The sequence below is a fragment of the Danio rerio genome, chromosome 17, assembly GCF_052040795.2.
Source record: "Danio rerio strain M-AB ecotype USA chromosome 17, GRCz13ab, whole genome shotgun sequence".
NCBI classification, from domain to species: domain Eukaryota; kingdom Metazoa; phylum Chordata; class Actinopteri; order Cypriniformes; family Danionidae; genus Danio; species Danio rerio.
The window spans coordinates 14,072,735-14,092,115 of record NC_141037.1 but is presented as its reverse complement, the minus strand read 5'-3'; the positions used below and the strand labels follow the sequence as shown (position 1 = coordinate 14,092,115).

Sequence of the window (19,381 nt, the reverse complement as noted above, 5' to 3'; positions counted from 1 at the left end):
ATTCTACATAAAGCTGCATTGTGTAACTCCAATACGTTCTTTATTCAGGGAACGTTCGGCATTGCCAATTATGTCTGAATGGCTCTTCCTGCTCAGGAAATTCCAGCGTACTCTCAGCTGACGGAAAACAGCGTACAAGCGCTTCAGCTGCGAACACTTCTCCCTCAGTGGCATAAAAGGATCTTCAACTTCCTCATTTCTCAATCACAACCACCCAACATTCATTTCCAAGGAAGTACAGCAAATAACAAAGCCAAAATCAGTTCACAAGTTGTTTCCTTTAATTTAAAATGCTTCCACAAGCTCCATATATATACACATGTACATGTTAATATATAAAAATAAATCTGTCTGTAATATGCACAATATTTTACATCAGAAACCCAGCCGCTGAGTTCGGCTGACAGTACAGTCCATCATAGAGAGCCGACAGGACGGTTTATGCGGCGTCTCTCCAGTGTTGCTCAAAAAAATTCGCCCTTGGCATCTGGGCCTCCTAACATTGGTCTCGTGTTTTCAGCCGCCTGATGTGCTGCCCGTGACCTCCGCTTGGATTCGATTCCTGCGTCCTCTGATGAGAACGTTCATCTCTTTTCATCTCCATTCGACACACAAGTCCTACTGCCCCATCACTTTAATATCATCATACAGCTGTCAAAACGAAGGAAGATAATTAGAAACATGTACATTTTTACAGATTTACATAAAGACTTTCAAAGGAATATGCAGACTTACGTCTTCCACCTCAGACTGACAGCGCTCTTCATAATCCTCGTCGCTATCCTCACTATCTTCTGAGTCACTCTCTGGAAGTTCCCTTAGGTGTGGCGACGTGAGCTCATACAGGACTTTTTGGATGTCAGCGTTCGACCGGCCGTAGGTCAGGTGATAAGGCGTGTGACCGCCGTATGTGACACTGTGAACACTGGCACCTTTTTCGATGAGAAGTTTGACCATGTCGAAGTTTTGGAGGTCCACGGCGAGGTGGAGAGCGGTTCGGCCGTTACACTGCTCCTGAAAGCAAACATAAACGTATTAGACATGCTGTTTGAAAGTTTTAAATTAAGATTTGAGGCGCTACTTAAAGGGATAGTTCACCCAAAAGTAAATATTGTGTCTTTATTTACATCATTCATCAGTATTTTAGTAAGTTACTAGGGAACATTTTTGTTGAGCTTGTTTATTTAGTTGAACACAAGGGAAGATGTTTTGAAGAATGTGTTTTGAAGAAAAAACAGCTGTTGAGTTCCAGTGTTTTTTTGGTCCCACTATGGATGTTTTTTTTTCAACATTCTTCAAAATATCTTTAAAAAAACAAAAATGTTTTTGTCCCCCCACATTGACTTCCTTTGTATTTTTTCCACTAAAATAGAAGTAAATGGGACACATAAGAATTCTGGTCCAAACATGTTTGATTTTCTTTTATTCTGTGTAACTCAATGGAAGATTTATTAATGATTTTTTTTCAATCATTAATAAAAAAAATGGGGGGGCAGCCATTGACCTTCATAGAGTTTTTTGTTCCTACTATCGATGTAAAAAAAAAAAAAAATTCCCAACATTCTTCAAAAAAAAAAAAAAAAGTGTCCTCCATTGACTTCTTAGTATTTTTCCACTCCAATAGAAGTGAATGGGGAACATAATATACAAACATATTTGAGTGTTTTTTTATTCTGTTGAACATGAAGGGAAATGTTTCGACAAATGTTGAAGGAATAAAAACATCTATTGGCTTCAATTGTATTTTTTGTTTCTGCTATGGATGTTTTTCCAACATTCTTTAAAATATCTAAAAAAAATAAATAAATAAAAAAAACGTTTTTGTCCCCTCATTGACTTCTTAGCATTTTTTCCACTCCAATAGAAGTTAATGGGAAACATAAACATTTTGGTCCAAACTTGTTTTGAGTTTTTTTTATTCTGTGGAACCCCAAGAAAAATTTATTGAAGATTTTGGGGGGAAAATAGCCATTGACTTTCATAATAGGAATGAAATATAATATGGATGGCAATTTTTTTTAACATTCTTCAAGATAACTACAACAGAAATTACTGGGGAGCATACATTTTCAGTTCCAAACATGTTTAGGTGTTTTTATGCTGTTGAACACAAGGGAAGATGTATTGAAGAATGTTGGAGAGAAAAAAAAAAACATTGACTTCCATAGTAGGGAAAAAAAAAAATATGGATGTCAGTTTTTTCCAACATTTTTCAAAATATCTCAATTTTTTTTGTTCCACATTGACTTCCTTAATATTCTACCACTACAACTGAAGTGAATGGGACACATAAGCATTTTGGTCCAAACGTGTTTAGAGACTTTTTTTTGTTCTGTTGAACACGAAGGAAGACATAGAGCATTGAAGAATGCTGAAGGGGAAAAACAGCCATTGGCTTCAATAGTATTTTTGTGCCTATTATGGATGCCAGTTTTTTCAACATTCTTCAAAATATCTCAAAAAGACATTTTCGTCCCTCATTGACTTCCTCAGTTTTTTCCCACTTCAACAGAAGTTAATGGGAAAGATAAGCTTTTAGTTACAAACATATTTGAGTGTTTTACTCTGTTGAACACAAGGGTGGGAAGGGAGGATGTTTTGAAGAATGTTGGCGGAATAAATCAGCCATTGAGTTCCTTAGTATTTTTTTATTCCAATTATGGATGTCAGTTTTTTTCAACATTCTTCAAAATATCTTAAATTAAACTCCTATAAAGTCTATAGCAACTCTATTGTGAGCAAACGGTGGGAATATTTTCGTTTTGGGTGAACTACTTTTAATATGCTTTGAATATTTTTTTTACCTGTGCATTTATATCTGCGCCGAGCTGGATGAGGCTTTCCAACAATGACAAGTAACCCTGGATGGCGACCACGTGTATGCATTTCTGACCTGGAAAGTAAAACCACATTCAAATCAGATCAAAGCTGGCCAAAGGGAAAAACAGACAAGTGAAACATTCACAGAAATCATTTTTACCATTATAGTTTGGTGTCTGGAGGATGGCTGAGAGGTGCTGCGAGCAGCCTTGTGTTAGGAGGCCGAAGCAGGCCAGAGATCCTTTCCTGCAGGCGATATGGAGTGCAGTATTACCATGGTCATCCACCAAAGATGCATCGCAGCCGGCTTTTAGTAACTGCTCCACTATGAGAGGCTGATCTGTGATGATGGCCAAATGCAGTGCAGTCTGAAATACCAACAGAGGAGGGAGGGCTTTAGTATTTCAAGTCATTAACTGGTTGATGTGTATATGAAAAATCTCAAATCTCACTGATGTACCTGTCTCTGGTTGTTTTGTATATTGAGGAAAGGGTCTCTTCGGGATAACGCAATCATTTTTAGTGCAGCATCTGTGGCCTCGTGGATAATGGCGAGATGTAGATACCTTTAAAAGATAAAGATATGCATGGTTAAGCAACTGTGAGAGCATTTTTATCTGTGAAACAAAGCTTTTTTTGGTGTGCAGAGAACTGTATTTTTTTCCTAGTAGGGACATGCGTGTCTGAGTGGCTGGCAAAATGCCCGGGACTTTCCGAGTTCGCGCAGACACGCCTACATTGACGTCAAGCCAACATAGAGGCCTCGCCCACAGCGACGCGGCGCCAGAGAACAGTCCGTACCGATGCGGCGTTTCTGTTTACATAAAGCCCATTATTACCGTAGGGTGCCTGCGCATGCGCGCTGCTGTTTGCGAATGGAATGCTTTAAGTTCATAAACTTGTAATCGTTTTTGCAGAGATTATATATACTTTCAGCGCAATCATATATAAATATGTACATAAACCTCTAATTAATTACATATACATATTTTGCAATGCAAAAGTAAACATTTTACTGCTTTCACGATTAAAATCGCCTTAATACTGTAGTAGAACTCTCATAAATGTATGTATTATACTTATATCTTACATGCATTATGCTTAGAACTAATTAAAAAGCGAAACATTTGGATATAAATACATAAATACGCTTCTCTGCAACCAAAAAATGACTTTCAAGCAGCCTACGTCAAATTTCAGATGCACGTTAATGCTTTTGCATCAAGTAACTTATAAATATTGTAAGAGGTCAGCGGACTTACGTGTCTCCGTCCTCGGTGAGCTCTTTCTTCCAGGGCTCGTCCGTCGGCCCGACAAAGTCCGTGATTCTGCATTCCTCAAGCGACGGAAGATTGTCCTCTTTTAACGAATCCAACCCGCTGTCCAAACGCTCGTCGGTGTTTGAGAGCAATTTCCCAGATTTGGGGCCGCGACCGTCGTCATTATAATCCGTTTGGTTGGCAGTGGTGCCTCGGTAAAGCTCCATGTTTCACGGTCTGCAGTTTGTGTCTGGACTATGAAGCTTTTCTGAGAGTTAAAAGAGACGAAAAAGGAGGCGGGGCTTCGGCGAAGGTGGGGGATTTCCAGTGATTATTAGCGTGTGAATGGACTGGAGGGAGTTTGGGGATTTTTTTCTCTGCTTTATTAAATCTATCAGAAGTCCGTATGTATGTAATACTGAAAGCTTATTCCAGAATTCCAATAGGGGCTGGCTGAAATGGGGAAAAAAACATAAACATTTTGGGTCAGAAAAGAAAACGTGTATACCTACGCACCAACATTGCAAAGTAGTGGCTTGCAAAAAGTCCCATCTTGAAACATTTCAAAATGTTGTGCTGAAAGACCAGGCATGCAGATTGTTCTGTAATTCTGATGTTGCAACATGCACACAAAATGTACATTAAAATATATACGCAGGTAACCCTTAAAATATGTGCTTAGAGCTAAATATTAAAAAATATATCAAGCACAATATGTAAATTAATATATATATATTTTGCATTTGTAATTTACACATTGTGCAAGATATATTTTAAATATTTAGTTCTAAGTAGGGTTAATTTTATGTACATAGAATTCATATGATTAACTAATTTAAATATATAAATAATGTTTAATGAAAATAGTGTAAGATACTGAATCATACATTCCATAGTTTGCAGGTGGTTTCTTTAATTGCAACATGTGCACAAAACATAACAATGCATGACATATGACTCATAACCATACCTTCATTTTGCATTCTAAACATTGCTTTAAATATATATATATATATATTTTTAAAACAATGTTTAGAATGCAAAATATATATATTAAACAGTTTGATTATAAAACATTTATTCTTTTCAATAATTGTAAAAATATATTCTTAGGAAAAATTTTGCAATATATTTTCGTATATATAATAATTTCAGGTGGTTGACAATTATTTACATTGATATTTATATTTCTTTGGCATGCAAATGTGCAGTATATACATACATACACACACACACACACACACACATATATATATATATATATATATATATATATATATATATATATATATATATATATATATATATATATATATATATATATATATATATATATATAGACTACCGGTCAAAAGTTTGGGGTCAGCAGGATTTTTGAATTTTTTAAAACAAGCTTCTCCTGTTCACCAATGCTGCATTTATTTAATCAAGTATACAGTACACTGTAAAATTGTTATTATTGTTAATTAAACACACACACACACACACACACACACAAACATATGTGTGTGTGTGTGTGTGTGTGTGTGTGTGTGTGTGTGTGTGTGTGTGTGTGTGTATAACAGTCTTAGCTCTACTTCAGGTCTTACCTTGTTCCAGCCACGCTGCAGACTTAAGACCATAAGTGGTAGAGCTTTTTCATACCGTGTGCCAAAATTATGAATTGCATTACCCATTACCATCAAGAATGCCATTTCTCTGGACATGCTTTAAACTTATTTAGACTCTCCTCTTTAGCAGTGTTTTAATGCAAGATTTATTGTTTCTTCCTTAGTGTTATGTTTTCCTATCTATTGTTTCACTGTTTTATTGTTTTTGCCTTGTAGCACTCTGAGTTTGAGAAAAGTACATTACAAATAAAATTTATTATTATTACTATTACTATTATTATTATTATTATTTTAAGTACAACCCTCACAAATCTCTCTTTTAAATTAATAATATTTTAATAGGAAGCTATAGCACTTTATATTTGTGCATATACATTATTAGTCAGTGCTAAAGCCAAATCTGGAGATTATCTAACGAAATAACTTACGATAACAGTCCAAAAACCAGTACAGCCAAATTTATGTTATAGAAAAATATTAAATACAAATTTTTAAAAAGAGGAAAAATCAAAAGCAAAAAAAAAAAAAATTTGTTGAAATTTTGTAGGTTGTAAATTTTACAATATTTTGCTTGAATTTAATTGTATTATCTTTCAATTTCTAAACATGTTTGGTGACTACAATATTATTTTAATAAATATATCTGTTTAATAAATCTGTTTAATTGAAATGCACCAAAATACATTGCCTATATATATATATATATATATATATATATATATATATATATATATATATATATATATATATATATATATATATATATAATCCAGGAAGTAGACTGAATGGTGCCAACTTCTCAGTGCTTCCTCATAATGTGACAGGGAAACTCCTCTGTGTAGTTGTGTTGTGTGATTTTGCCCACAGAGGCATTTACTCAAAGGACGCAAAGAATGTGCTGTTTTTTTTTTTTCTCAAGACGCAAGTGTAAACTCCAGGACAACCTGTTCTCAAAAACACAACAACACAAAAGCCATAGTAACAGTAAGCGTGTCTGAAAAGCCTCAGGGCAGAGGGTGTTCACTGAAACACCACCGGCAAACGCTTTTACTACTGTAAACTAATCTCAGCCTGACCTACAAACAGGCTTTTGTCTCTGATACAATCTAATTAATTCATGTAAGATAAGACCACGAGTAGATTGTGTAGAAGAAAAGAACAAAATGACCTACTAATCACAACAATGCATTCGCTCTGCAATGCTATCAGGAAGTCCCATCGCGTTCAACTGATCAAATACTGGAAAGTCTGAAAATGTTTTTGTGTGCATCATGTGATTGGAGTGGATGGGACGTCCTGTCCTGCTTCTCACACAGACGTGACGAAGGCTCTCCTCAGCACGTTTGGGAGAATAGTGGGTTGACCATCAGTCTTTTGCTGAGGCAGAAACATACACACACACACACACTTCCTCAAGTGAGTTCACCGGCAGCCAAACAGCAGGAACAGCACCATAACTTGAAAATGTGATCTCTCAATCATCAATTATAATGCGTCACATACTGACCAAGACAAATTTGAAATCTTTTAGTGTTTAATTTCTGAAATGTTCACAGTATTTCCTATATTTTTTAGTCTGGAGAAAGTCTTTTTTCCTTTGGCTGGAATAAAAGCAGTTAAAAAAATCCCCCGATTGGTTAAAGAACAAGCTGTTGTCCAGTGACTTGCCTAATTATCATAACTTGACCAAATGAACATAGTAAGGCCTTTAAATTGCACTTTGAGCTGAATAATAATCTTGCAAAAAAATACAGTTAAACATTATTTACTGCTATGATGGCAAAAAAAACAAAAACTTTTTACCCCCCCCCCCCACCCTTATGCCATATACAATGATGTTAAAACTGTTGTAAAAATAATGTACACACCTGTAAAGTTGTATCAGAATTTGTGTGCCAATGTTTAACAATTTAATTGAAAGTAGGTAAAAACAAAACAAATGACTAATTAAAACTATTGTCAAAAATGTGTTGAAAAATTTTATGTAACGTAAGCTATTTTTAAAAAGATAAATATAATGTAAAAAACTGTACATTATTTCATATTACCTAAGCTTTTTATATTATTGGACAATGCATATTGATGTTTCACAATGTTTTTACACTACATTGTTTAAATCTAAGCTTAGTTTACAATGTTCAGAGTGCTCTACTTGCATTAAATCTAAATCCCAAATAGAAATGAGAACAGACTGTTCAGATTTAATTAATGTCAATTTTCCTGTTATTAATGCACTTAACAGATTTCATTCATTCATTTTCCTTCTGCTTAGTCCCTGGTTTATCAGGGGTTAACACAGCGGAATGGACCGCCAATTACTTGAAAGATTTATGTAGTTTTAATGTTAGATGGTTTGTGTAATGTGTTTTATGATTGGTAAAATAATTTCTAATGGCATCTTTAGTGATTTTTCAACTAATTAAACTGCCTTGTCCCAATAGGTGGATTTAGAGGTTTTTGCAAAAAAAGCACAAGTGGATTTAGCTGGTTTTGATGCAAAGAAAATATACCTTGTTAAAAACTACAGAACTGTCTAAAGTAACATTTTTATTAACGTTTTTTTTTTTTTTTTTACTAGCTAATAACCTTATTATTACAAATAAAATGAAACTTCTAAACCTAATTAGAGGAGCCTGACAGCTCATTTACAAAAAAAGAGGTCTGATGGATTTAGAGGGTTTAGCATCTGAACTCTTCATATAATTTATTTATATCTTTTTATAGCAAAACACAAAGAAAAGTAGTCAGTGTAAAGTTTCTTTAGCAGTGTAAATTTATTGTCCTCTCAATATATATATATATATATATATATATATATATATATATATATATATAGATAGATAGATAGATAGATAGATAGATAGATAGATAGATAGATAGATAGATAGATAGATAGATAGATAGATAGATAGATAGATAGATAGATAGATAGATATCATGTTTTTACTGACTAAAAATGTATTGTGTAAATATAAACAAAAGTTGATGGCTTCAACACACATAAAAAAAATGGGACAGATGAAAATTTAACACAGTGTGACGTGTAAATGTTCAAATTAATAATTCATCAGAAATGAACAGTCATTATTTACTCATCCTCCATCATCCGTTCTAATCATATATGAGTTTCTTTCTACTGTATTGCAACACAACTAACGTTATATTACAAAATATGCCTCCCACTTGTTCCTTCATTGTTGTTTTCTAGTAAGGTGTACCTAAAAAAGTGGCCGTTTTTTGTGCTACTGTTTTATCAAATTAAAATGTACCATGAGACCTTTATCAAATTTCATTTGTATCTGTAACAACTGTATTCCAAAATATTCATCCCACTTTGCAAAAAAAAAACTTGTTCCTTCATTGTTGTTTTCAGACCTGAATTGTCAGCCTAGACAAAAAGGCCACCTACAGCAGATCCCTGTGCTTTGTCTGGACGATGTTTGCGTGTGAGTCAAAGAGAAAAGTCTGTGAGGTAAGATAATGCAGGAATGCACCGGCCCTTTAAAACCAACAGAGTTCATGCTCTCCAGCTTAAACTGCTCATAAGCATTACATAACTAACCTGCACTACTGCACCTTCAGCTGAGCATCCCGGGCATTCACTTTCCATTTAATCTGATGTCGCAGTGATTTTGATGTCTTAATTAAAAAGTCCCTTCTAGGGTGTTTCTAAGGAAAGATGGAGGAAACCTGAAATAAGAGTAAACAGATAAGCAATGAATCCCATTTTCAGTTTTGAAACGTCACAGCGGCCTCGCCTCCAATATACACTACTGGTAAAAAGTTTGGGAAATTCCTCACAGGAGTACATTTACTTAATCAAGCAGTAAACACAGAAATATTGCAAAACAGGTCGTGTTACGCATGTTACCATGTTTACCTTGAGGTAAATAGGCGCTGCATCGGACGTGATGACTTGCGTTCCCAAGTGTCATGATCATTTCCGTCGCAGTGTGAGCTTCCTCGTACGGGAACATTATTTGCATTAAAAATATATAGATTTCATGTTTTACATCGTTATTCCTTAGATTCAAAGTTGAATTTACTCCAGTCTTTGATATCACACTGACATAATGAAAATAAAATGCTGATTTACTGTTCTGTTATGGTAGGTTTTTTTGTTGTTGTTATGATCAATTATTATTGAGATTCATTCATTCATTTTCCTTCGGCTTAGTCCCTTTATTCATCAGGGGTCGCCACAGTGGAATGAACCGCCAACTTATCTTTTACACAGCAGATGCCCTTCCAGCTGCCACACTCCTCATTCACACGTATACACTATGGCCAGTTTAGTTTATTTAATTCATTTATAGCACATCGGACTGTGGTGAAGAACATGCAAACTCGACATAGAAATGCCAACTGGCCCAGCCGGGACTCAAACCAGTGACCTTCTTGCTGTGAGGCGTCAGTGCTAACCACTGAGCCACTGTGTCACCCCTATTATCGATACTCATTCATTACTAATGACTCTTATAATTATCAATGTTAAAAACCTTTTTTTTCTGCCTGATAATTTGTGTAAAATGTGATCTTTTTGATTTTTTACAGTTTTTTGGTGAATAGAAAGTTAAATATTACAGTATTTAATTTAAATTAAATCATTTAACATTAAAAATGTATTTTCTGTGACTTTTGCATGTGTCCTCGATAAATGATGCAAGTTAAATATGTCTATGTTTTAATTTGTTCCATTATTGAATATTAGGGATTATTTATTTCTCTGTGGGGAGGGTGTTGGTGTGTCTGTGGAATGGATTTTGTCCTAGTTTATGTATTATTAATAGCTGTTTTGTAACTAAAAGACATAATCAATCTGCTTTCTTAATTTCCCAAGCAAAACACTCTCCTTAGGGAAACAAATAAAGATAAGGATAAGATAAAAGTATTTATATGTTTAATGGCACTTGTGAATATCAAAGTTCACACAAAAATATAAAACAGCCGGGCGGTTTTCACCAATGATAATTCTACTAATAATAACAATATTAATAATAATAACAAATGTTAATAATAATAATTTCAAGTGTCATTATTATCATAGCGGCGACGCGGTGGCTGTATTAATGCGCAAAGTATTAACACAAATTCAGACACAAACTATATCCAAGACCATTACAATAATTGCAAAAAGACACATCCAGTAATAATAATAAAACACAAACATAACAAGTGAAAATAAATGAAATTTAATATAGGCGACACGGTAGCACAGTGGGTAGCACTGTTGCCACATAGCAAGAAGGTCGCTGGTTCAAGTCCCGACTGTGTCAGGTGGTATTTCTGTGTGGAGTTTGCATGTTCTCCCTGTGTTCGTGTGGGTTTTCTCCAGGTGCTCCGGTTTCCCCCACAGTCCAAAGACATGTAGTACAGGTGAACTAAATAACCTTAATTGGCTGTAGTGTATGAGTGTGAATGAGTGTGTAAGGGGGTTTCCCAGTACTAGGTTGCAGCTGGAAGGGCATCTGCTGCGTAAAACATATGCTGAATAAGTTGGCGGTTCATTCCGCTGTGGCGACCCCAGATTAATAAAGGGACCAAGGCGAAGGAAAATGAATGAACTATTATCGCATGATTTCTGAAGTGACACTAAAGACTGGTGTGATGATGCTAAAAATACAGCTTTAAAATACAAAAGTAACTTCACATTTCATTTGAGATTTTTTTTCTTTGATTGGTAAATTGCTATTTTATTTGTAAACATATTTAACTGTATTTTTACTGTACTGATAAAATAAAGCAGCCCTGGTGAAAAGAACAGCCTTCTTTTAAAAGCATGAAAATCTTCCTGATCCCAAGCTTTTGTCCATTATCTGAGAGAAACCCAGGCGGTGTGTGTTTGTACAGGGTGGCGCACACACACACACACACACACACACACACACACACACACACACACACACACACACACACACACACACACACACACACACACACACACACACACACACACACGAGCACACGCACGCACACACGCACACACACACCTCTGTATCTAAACATGCTGTATCATTCAGAGTGAGTCAACAGAGGTGTGTGTGTCAGGACATGTTTCATGTGAGCAGTTTCAAATAAAATGACATTACGCTTACGCATGAGTGAAAATGCCACATTTTTTCAGCCTGACAAACTGGGAAAGTCACTGGAATGATTCACATAGATGACTGTACATTTCAATATCAAAGCCAAAAATTACACTAAATTATTGACCTGCATTTGTACAGGTTTTGAGGCCAGGAAGATTCATTCATTCATTTCACTTCAGCTTGGCCCCTCCCTTTATTCATCAGGGGACGCCACAGTGGAATGAACTGCCAACTTATCCAGCATATGTTTTACGCAGCGGATGCCCTTCCAGCTGCAACCCATCACTGAGAAACTCATTCACACACTTACACTTTGGACAATTTAGCCTACCCAAATCACCTATATAGTGCATGTCTTTAGACTGTGGGGGAAACCGGAGCACCCGGAGGAAACCCACAAGAACATCGGGAGAACATGCAAACATTTTTGTTAAAATATAATAATAATAATAATAATAATAATAATAATAATAATTATAATAATAATAATTATACTTGTTCTCCCGATGTTCTTGTGGGTTTCCTTCGGGTGCTCACAGTCCAAAGACGCAGTAATGATGAATTGGGTGGGCTAAATTGACCATTGAGTGTGTATGGATGTTTCCCAGAGATGGGCTGCAGCTGGAAGGGCATCCGCTGCGTAAAGCACATGCTGGATAAGTTGGCGGTTTATTCCACTGTGACGACCCTAGATTAATAAGTGTAAATGAATGAAAAAAAAAACTAACTAAGAACCCTAATTATCTGACTAAGACAAGATGGATTGACATAAAGTGCATCCCAAAACAATTATAGTTCATCCCAGAAAAATACAATGTCCTCCAATTTCTCGTCTTCATGTGGTTCTACTCTTTATATGAATTTCTTTCTTGTTGAACACTAAAGAAGATATTTTAAAGAATGTTGGGGGAAAACCAATCATTGACTTCCATAGTAGGAACACGGCAGCTTTTCTTCAGCATTTTTGGCAAATCTTCCTTTGCGTGACTTTTCAAAACTGAAAATGAGGTTCATCATTAACCTGTTAATCTTCATATCAGGTTTCCCTCATCTCTGCCTTAACACATGTAATGTTTGAAGATTAATTGGGAATTCACTGACGGGACTTTTAGTCAAGTCATCACAGTCTTTCCAGTTTATTTGGGGAATCCAGTCTATGAATCACACTGAACTGATTGAATGGAAAGCGAATGCCCGGGATGCTCAGCTGAAGGTGCAGTAGTGCAGGTTAGTTATGTAATGCTTATGAGCAGTTTAAGCTGGAGAGCATGAACTCTGTTGGTTTTAAAGGGCCGGTGCATTCCTGCACTCTCTTACCTCACAGACTTTTCTCTTTGACTCACACGCAAACATCGTCCAGACAAAGCACAGGGATCTGCTGTAGGTGGCCTTTTTGTCTAGGCTGACAATTCAGGTCTGAAAACAACAATGAAGGAACAAGTTTTTTTTTTTGCAAAGTGGGATGAATATTTTGGAATACAGTTGTTACAGATACAAATGAAATTTGATAAAGGTCTCATGGTACATTTTAATTTGATAAAACAGTAGCACAAAAACCGGCCACTTTATTAGGTACACCTTACTAGTACTGAGTTGGACCACTTTTTGTCTTCAGAACTGCCTTGATCCTTTGTGTCATAGATTCAGCAAGGTGCTGGAAATATACCTCAGAGATTTTGGTCCATATTGACATGATAGCATCACGCAGTTGCTGCAGATTTGATGGCTGCACATCCATGATGAGAATCTCCCGTTCCACCACAAAGGTGCTCTATTGGATTGAGGTCTGGTGACTGTGGAGGCCATTTGAGTAGAGTGAACTAATTTTCATGTGCATTAATTCTGAGACGATTCCCTCTTATTGACATGCCGCATTATCCTGCTGAAAGTAGCCATCAGAAAATTGGTACACTGTGTTCATAAAGGGATGGACATGTTCAGCAACAACAATCAGGCAGACTGTGGTGTGGACATGATGCTCAATTGGTACTAATGTGCCAAAAGTGTGCCAAGAAAATACATTTAAAAGGGATTTGAACATAAATTTGGCAAAGGTATGAATAATTTTGGGCTTGACTTGATGCATATTATCTTGAGACAGACAGACAGACAGACAGACAGATAGACAGATAGACAGATAGATAGACAGATAGATAGATAGATAGATAGATAGATAGATAGATAGATAGATAGATAGATAGATAGATAGATAGATAGATAGATAGATAGATAGATAGATAGATAGACAATGAAGAGCAATATATGCAAATAAATTCCTCCAAAATTTTATGTGACTTTTATTTCTTTTATCTGGGAATACAAATGTTATTATTCAGTTACTGAAATTGCTTATTTTCATTTCAAGTCAAATTTCTGAACTTTAACATCCATCAATAGTAAAATCAATAGTATCTAGATGCAGCCTTTATGGTGCAAGCTGAGACTGCATCACTCAGCGATGCAATGTCAGACACAATGCACTCAAATGGAGCTAGTGACGTCACTGTGACGGGTAGGGTTAGGGGTGGGGTTAGGTGAGCCCATTAAAAAGCATTGGATGCAGCCCAGATTGCACTGCACCAGGTCTGCAGCCAGACCCCTCTCTGAAAAAATACCACTCATTTAAAAGAAAAGAAAATAGACTTACTTAGAGGTTTTTCTATCTGAACTCTTCACGAAAACGCAAGATATTTTAAAATGAGTAGCAGTAGAAGATGTTCTGAATTGAGCAGCAGATGAAAGCTGTGAGGTGTTTTCTACACACTAGATTAGTGCAGAAGTTTCCGCTCTCTACCGCCCTCTAGTGGAGAAATATGTGACTGCGATACGTGTAGACAGACATCACTTGATCACGCATTTAACTCATCTAAAGAAAACTGCTGCAGTTTGTATTGCAGTATTTGAAGTCAGTTATTATTATTTTTATTATGTTCGGCGACGCAGTGGCGCAGTAGGTAGTGCTGTCGCCTCACAGCAAGAAGGTCGCTGGTTCAGTTGCCATATCTGTGACTGTGTGGAGTTTGCATGTTCTCCCTGCGTTTGCCCCACAGTCCAAAGACAGGCGGTACAGGTGAATTGGGTAAGCTAAATTGTCCATAGTGTACATATGTGTGTGAATGAGTGTGTATGGGTTTCCCAGTGATGGGTTGCAGCTGGAGGGGCATCCGCCGCGTAAAACATATGCTGAATAAGTTGGTGGTTATTTCCGCTGTGGCGACCCCAGATTAAAAAAAGAGACTTAAGCTAAAAAGACAATGAATGAACGAATTATTATGTTCTTTAATTTGTTTTAGTCAGATTGATTGGTTGATCTCTTTTCAGAAATAAGTGTTGGCAATGAGCAATAATGCGGGGTGTTTTAAACATTTTGTTTAGAAAAAGAAGAAAGGAAGAAAGAAAAGATTGAGAGTGTAAAAGAAAGAAATAAAGAAAAAGGAGATGCAATTAGAGAACGATGGAACCATTAAAATAGGTTAATAAATGTATTAAATAAGGTTAAAGTAATAGAGAAAAAAAGAACAAAAAATAAGTATGAAAGAAAGAATGATAGAAGGGAAAGAAAGAAAGAAAAATAGAAAGAAGGTAAAGAAAGAATAAAAGCGAAAGAAATAAGGTGCCAAAGAAAAGATCTACGAGAGAAAGATGGAACCATTAAAATAATTTCATAAACTTCTTAATTTGTTCACTGTAAAACATTTCACTTGGTTAAACTTACAAACTCAATTTCACCAGCTGCCTTGAAAAAGTGAGTCCGCTTAACTTAAAGAGATTCTTTGTTTCAACTTCCGATGTTGAGTTCTAGTTAAATTTATTGTGAAAAAAGAAAGTACAAAAAAGAAAGTGCAGAAAATAAATGAATTGCTTAAGAAAGCGAGAGCAATAGAAAGACAGAGAGAGCAAAAGAAAAGTATTAAGCGGAGTTAGTGTAAACCTCCAGCAGATGGCGACAGACTGCAGTAAACCGCAGACTCAGAACTTCTACACCTCATCGTTACATTTATTACATTACAGACGTCAATCAATAACGCCAAAACGTCAAATTTAGTATTAAAGCCTGTTGTACTGTGTCATTCTTGTATAAAACAGTAATACAATTCAAAGTAAATGTATTATGTGGGTGTTTTGTAAACATTTTGTTTAGAAACAGAAAAATAAAAAAAGATAGAAAGTGCAAAAGAAAGAATGAAAGAAAAGAGGAGTATACCGAGATAAAGATGGAACCATTAAAAAAAAGTTAATTTAAAGTTTAAATTTAAAGTTAATTTTTTAAATAATTAAATAATGTAATAGAGATAAAATAAGAACAAGAAAAAAGTACACATAAAGAAAGAGAAAAATGAAAACAAATGCAAGATAGAGCTATGAAAGAAAGACAGAAAAAAGGGCAAAGGAAAGAAAAACGAAAGTGCAAAAACGCAATTTCAAATGAGACAAAAGAAAGGGGAAAGGAAAGAAAGTGCAAAAAATGTAAGTGCAAAAGAAGGAACGACAAAAGTGCCAAGGACAGTTCTAAACAAAGAAAGAAATTGCAAAATAAAGTGCATAAGACGGAAAGTGCAAAAAAGAAAGAAATTGCATAAGAAAATAAGATCAAAAGAAAGACAGAAAGAAAGTGCAAAAGAAAGAAAAGAAAAAAGTGCAAAAAAAGCAAAAGAAAGAAAAAAGAAAAGAAAGTGCAAAAAAGAAAAGAAAGTGCAAAAGAAAGAAAGAAAAAAATAGCAAAATAAAGAAAAGAAAGTGCAAAAAATAAAAAGTGCAAAAAAGAAAAGAAAGTGGAAAAAAAGAAAAGAAAAAGGGTGCAAAAGAAAGAAAATAAAAAGGTGCAAAAAAGAAAAGAAAAAAGGTGCAAAATAAAGAAAAGAAAGTGCAAAAGAAAGAAAAGAAAAAGGTGCAAAAGAAAGAAAAGAAAAAAGGTTCAAAATAAAGAAAAGAAAGTGCAAAAAAGAAAAGAAACTGCATAAGAAAGAAAAAAGACAAAAAGTGCAAAAAAGAAAGTGCATAAAAAACAAAATTGCTAAAGAAAGTGCAAAAGAAAGAAAAGTAAGTGCAAAAGGTAAACAATAAATACAAAATCTGCAAAAGAAAGAAAAAGGAAAACAAAGTGCAAAAGAAAGAAAATAATGCAAAAAAGAAAGAAATTGCAAAAAAGACAACGTGCAAAAAAAGTGCAAGAAAGAAAGAAATTGCTTAAGAAAATGAGAGCAAAAGAAAGAGCATGAAAAAGTGCAAAAGAAAAAGTACAAAAAAGTATAAAGCGCAGTTGGTGTAAACGTCCAGCAGAAGGCGACAGACTGCAGTAAACAGCAGACTCAGAGTATTTACGCCTCATCTTTACATTAGATAATGCAGACATCAATCATCAATAACTATGTCCTATATGGTTTGATATATTTATATGCCTACGCTGCATTATTAAAGTATGGATTAAAAGTTATACAATCATATCATTATTGAATTATAATGAAATCCAGAACTCTTTTTTCATTAGTTATTGACATATTCAGTTTAATGGATGTCCGTGTGATCATTTGGGCTAATGGACCAAAACTGTGTTAGTGATAAATACAACACGAGTCTTAATTAGAGCCGATTAAACATGAGTTATTCAACAGTCTGTCTGCGTAAATCTGCCAGAGTCTGATGCTGGAGCTCTTCACCTCCTGCAGAGCCAAAATCATCTATCTGTATATCTGTCCATCTATTCATGTAAGCTACCTAATGGAGATATAGCTAGTAAATCATCATAAAAGGATAGTTCAGCTAAAAATGAAAACCCGGTGTTCTGTCGATTTCTTCTACCTTGTCAGATTGTCCTGCCTCCCATTCAAAAGGTAGCACATTTTGATGACGCCATGCTACCCATTAGATTTTGCTACCAGTGTAAATTTTATTGTGGATAGTGTGATATGAAGCTGTCATATCGCCCTATACCTAATCCCTAACCCAACCTCAGAACCATTCAAGCAGTGTTGGTAGCATAATCTGATGGGTAGGATAAAATGTCAGGACACCGGCATCATTAAGGCTACTCACCCTGATGTTGTTCCAGTGCCGAATGTCATTATTTCCTTCTCGAAGGACAAAAGGAGAATTTTTTAAATGGATAATTTCCCCAAAATGTCCTCGTCTTGTCTTTATAATAGCAGTAATAGCGTCCAGCCTCAACATTTATTTTTTAAGCAGCATTAGTATAAGAAAGGTTATACGCATGCCTTTATTCTAAAAAAAAAATAGGCTAAACGTAACCCTTATACTGTTGGGGATGTTTTCATCCACTCTGGGGTAAATGGTCAATAATTAAAATTAACTCAATTCAAATTCAGATTAGCTCCATATTTTACAATGTAGATTGTGTCAAAGCAGCTTAACACAGACGTTTTAGTAATTTGAAACTGTCAGTCCAGTTTTCAGAGTTCAGTTCAGTGTGGTTTAAATGTCACTGCTGAAAGTTCAAACACTGAGGAGCAAATCCATCGATGCGCAGCTCCACAAGTCCCAAACCAAGCAAGCCAGTGGCGACTGCAAACTTCACCAACGTGAAAGAAAAAAACCTAGAAAGAAACCAGTTTGGTGCCCAGTGGCGCCCCCAGAAAATTTTCTTAGGGGTGGCCGGTTGGTGGCCAGATGAGGCCACACCAAATCTTGGGGTGACACACACAACACAATGATTTCACTGTAATGTTATAGTTTTGTTTCTGGTAAATTAAACAATGTAGTTTTGATTAATTTAATGAATTACTCTTGAAATATTGCGATAATTGATCAAGTATTTAAGCAAAGGAGACAAAAATCAACATTTTGTTTTAAAACACCTTTCAGGTCAGGTATTTTGCACATACTTTTATTGCAGTGTACAGTATTCCCCATGTCTAAAATGCATTATTTAATAAAACAGACAAATGAACAAACTGAACAAAAGGCATTGTACACACACTCACTATACAGACCCTAATAATGTATTTCCGTTTTGAGCCACACTATTATAATAAAACACAATTTTTTATTTCAACATTAAGAATTTCTTAATAAAATTGTACAACCTTGTGAACCCAAAGTTGAGTTTTGTCTCTCGTCGTCAAATAATTCTAAACAAATGATGTTAGAATAATTTTACCCTTATTTTTTTAAATGCAACGTGAACTTGAAATTGTTGTGGTAAAGTCAGCTTATCTGCTGCGGTTGAACGTGTCAGCGGCTGTTAGTGGCTAAAGTTTATTTATTCTTTAATCTATTTATTTATTAAATTATTATGAATTTACATAATTGCATTTAAATTAGCTATATCAACATCAAAATCATATTGGGATGGCCAGAGATTACACAGGGGAGGCCACGGCCCTTGAGTGCGCCCCTGGCACGACCATTTCTTCTCTGGCCAAACTTTATGTGCAAAGCTGCTGTCTACATAGTTCAGATATTTTTTGAAAATGTGAAATGGAAAACTTGGGCTACTTGTTCAGAAGTTATTATTTTTCCTCTTTAAACTTATGATATGAGAAAAAAGGGGAAAATAAAAGAAAGAGACCACTTGGAAAATTATCAGTTCCTCTGGATTTATTAGCTTAATATTAAAGAAAAAATTATTAGTTGTAGTAATTTTATT

At 35.2% G+C, this 19,381-nt stretch overlaps 1 protein-coding gene across 1 annotated transcript; it reads right to left on the bottom strand.

Annotated features, from left to right (window-relative positions):
* Positions 1-259: 259 nt before the first annotated feature.
* On the bottom strand, positions 260-4,331 carry nfkbiab (nuclear factor of kappa light polypeptide gene enhancer in B-cells inhibitor, alpha b). Its single transcript, NM_199629.1, is given in 6 exon segments — positions 260-651; positions 736-1,014; positions 2,805-2,893; positions 2,981-3,188; positions 3,281-3,386; positions 4,083-4,331. Coding segments are annotated over 6 exon segments (939 nt in total). The 5' UTR covers positions 4,307-4,331; the 3' UTR covers positions 260-618.
* Positions 4,332-19,381: the final 15,050 nt, after the last annotated feature.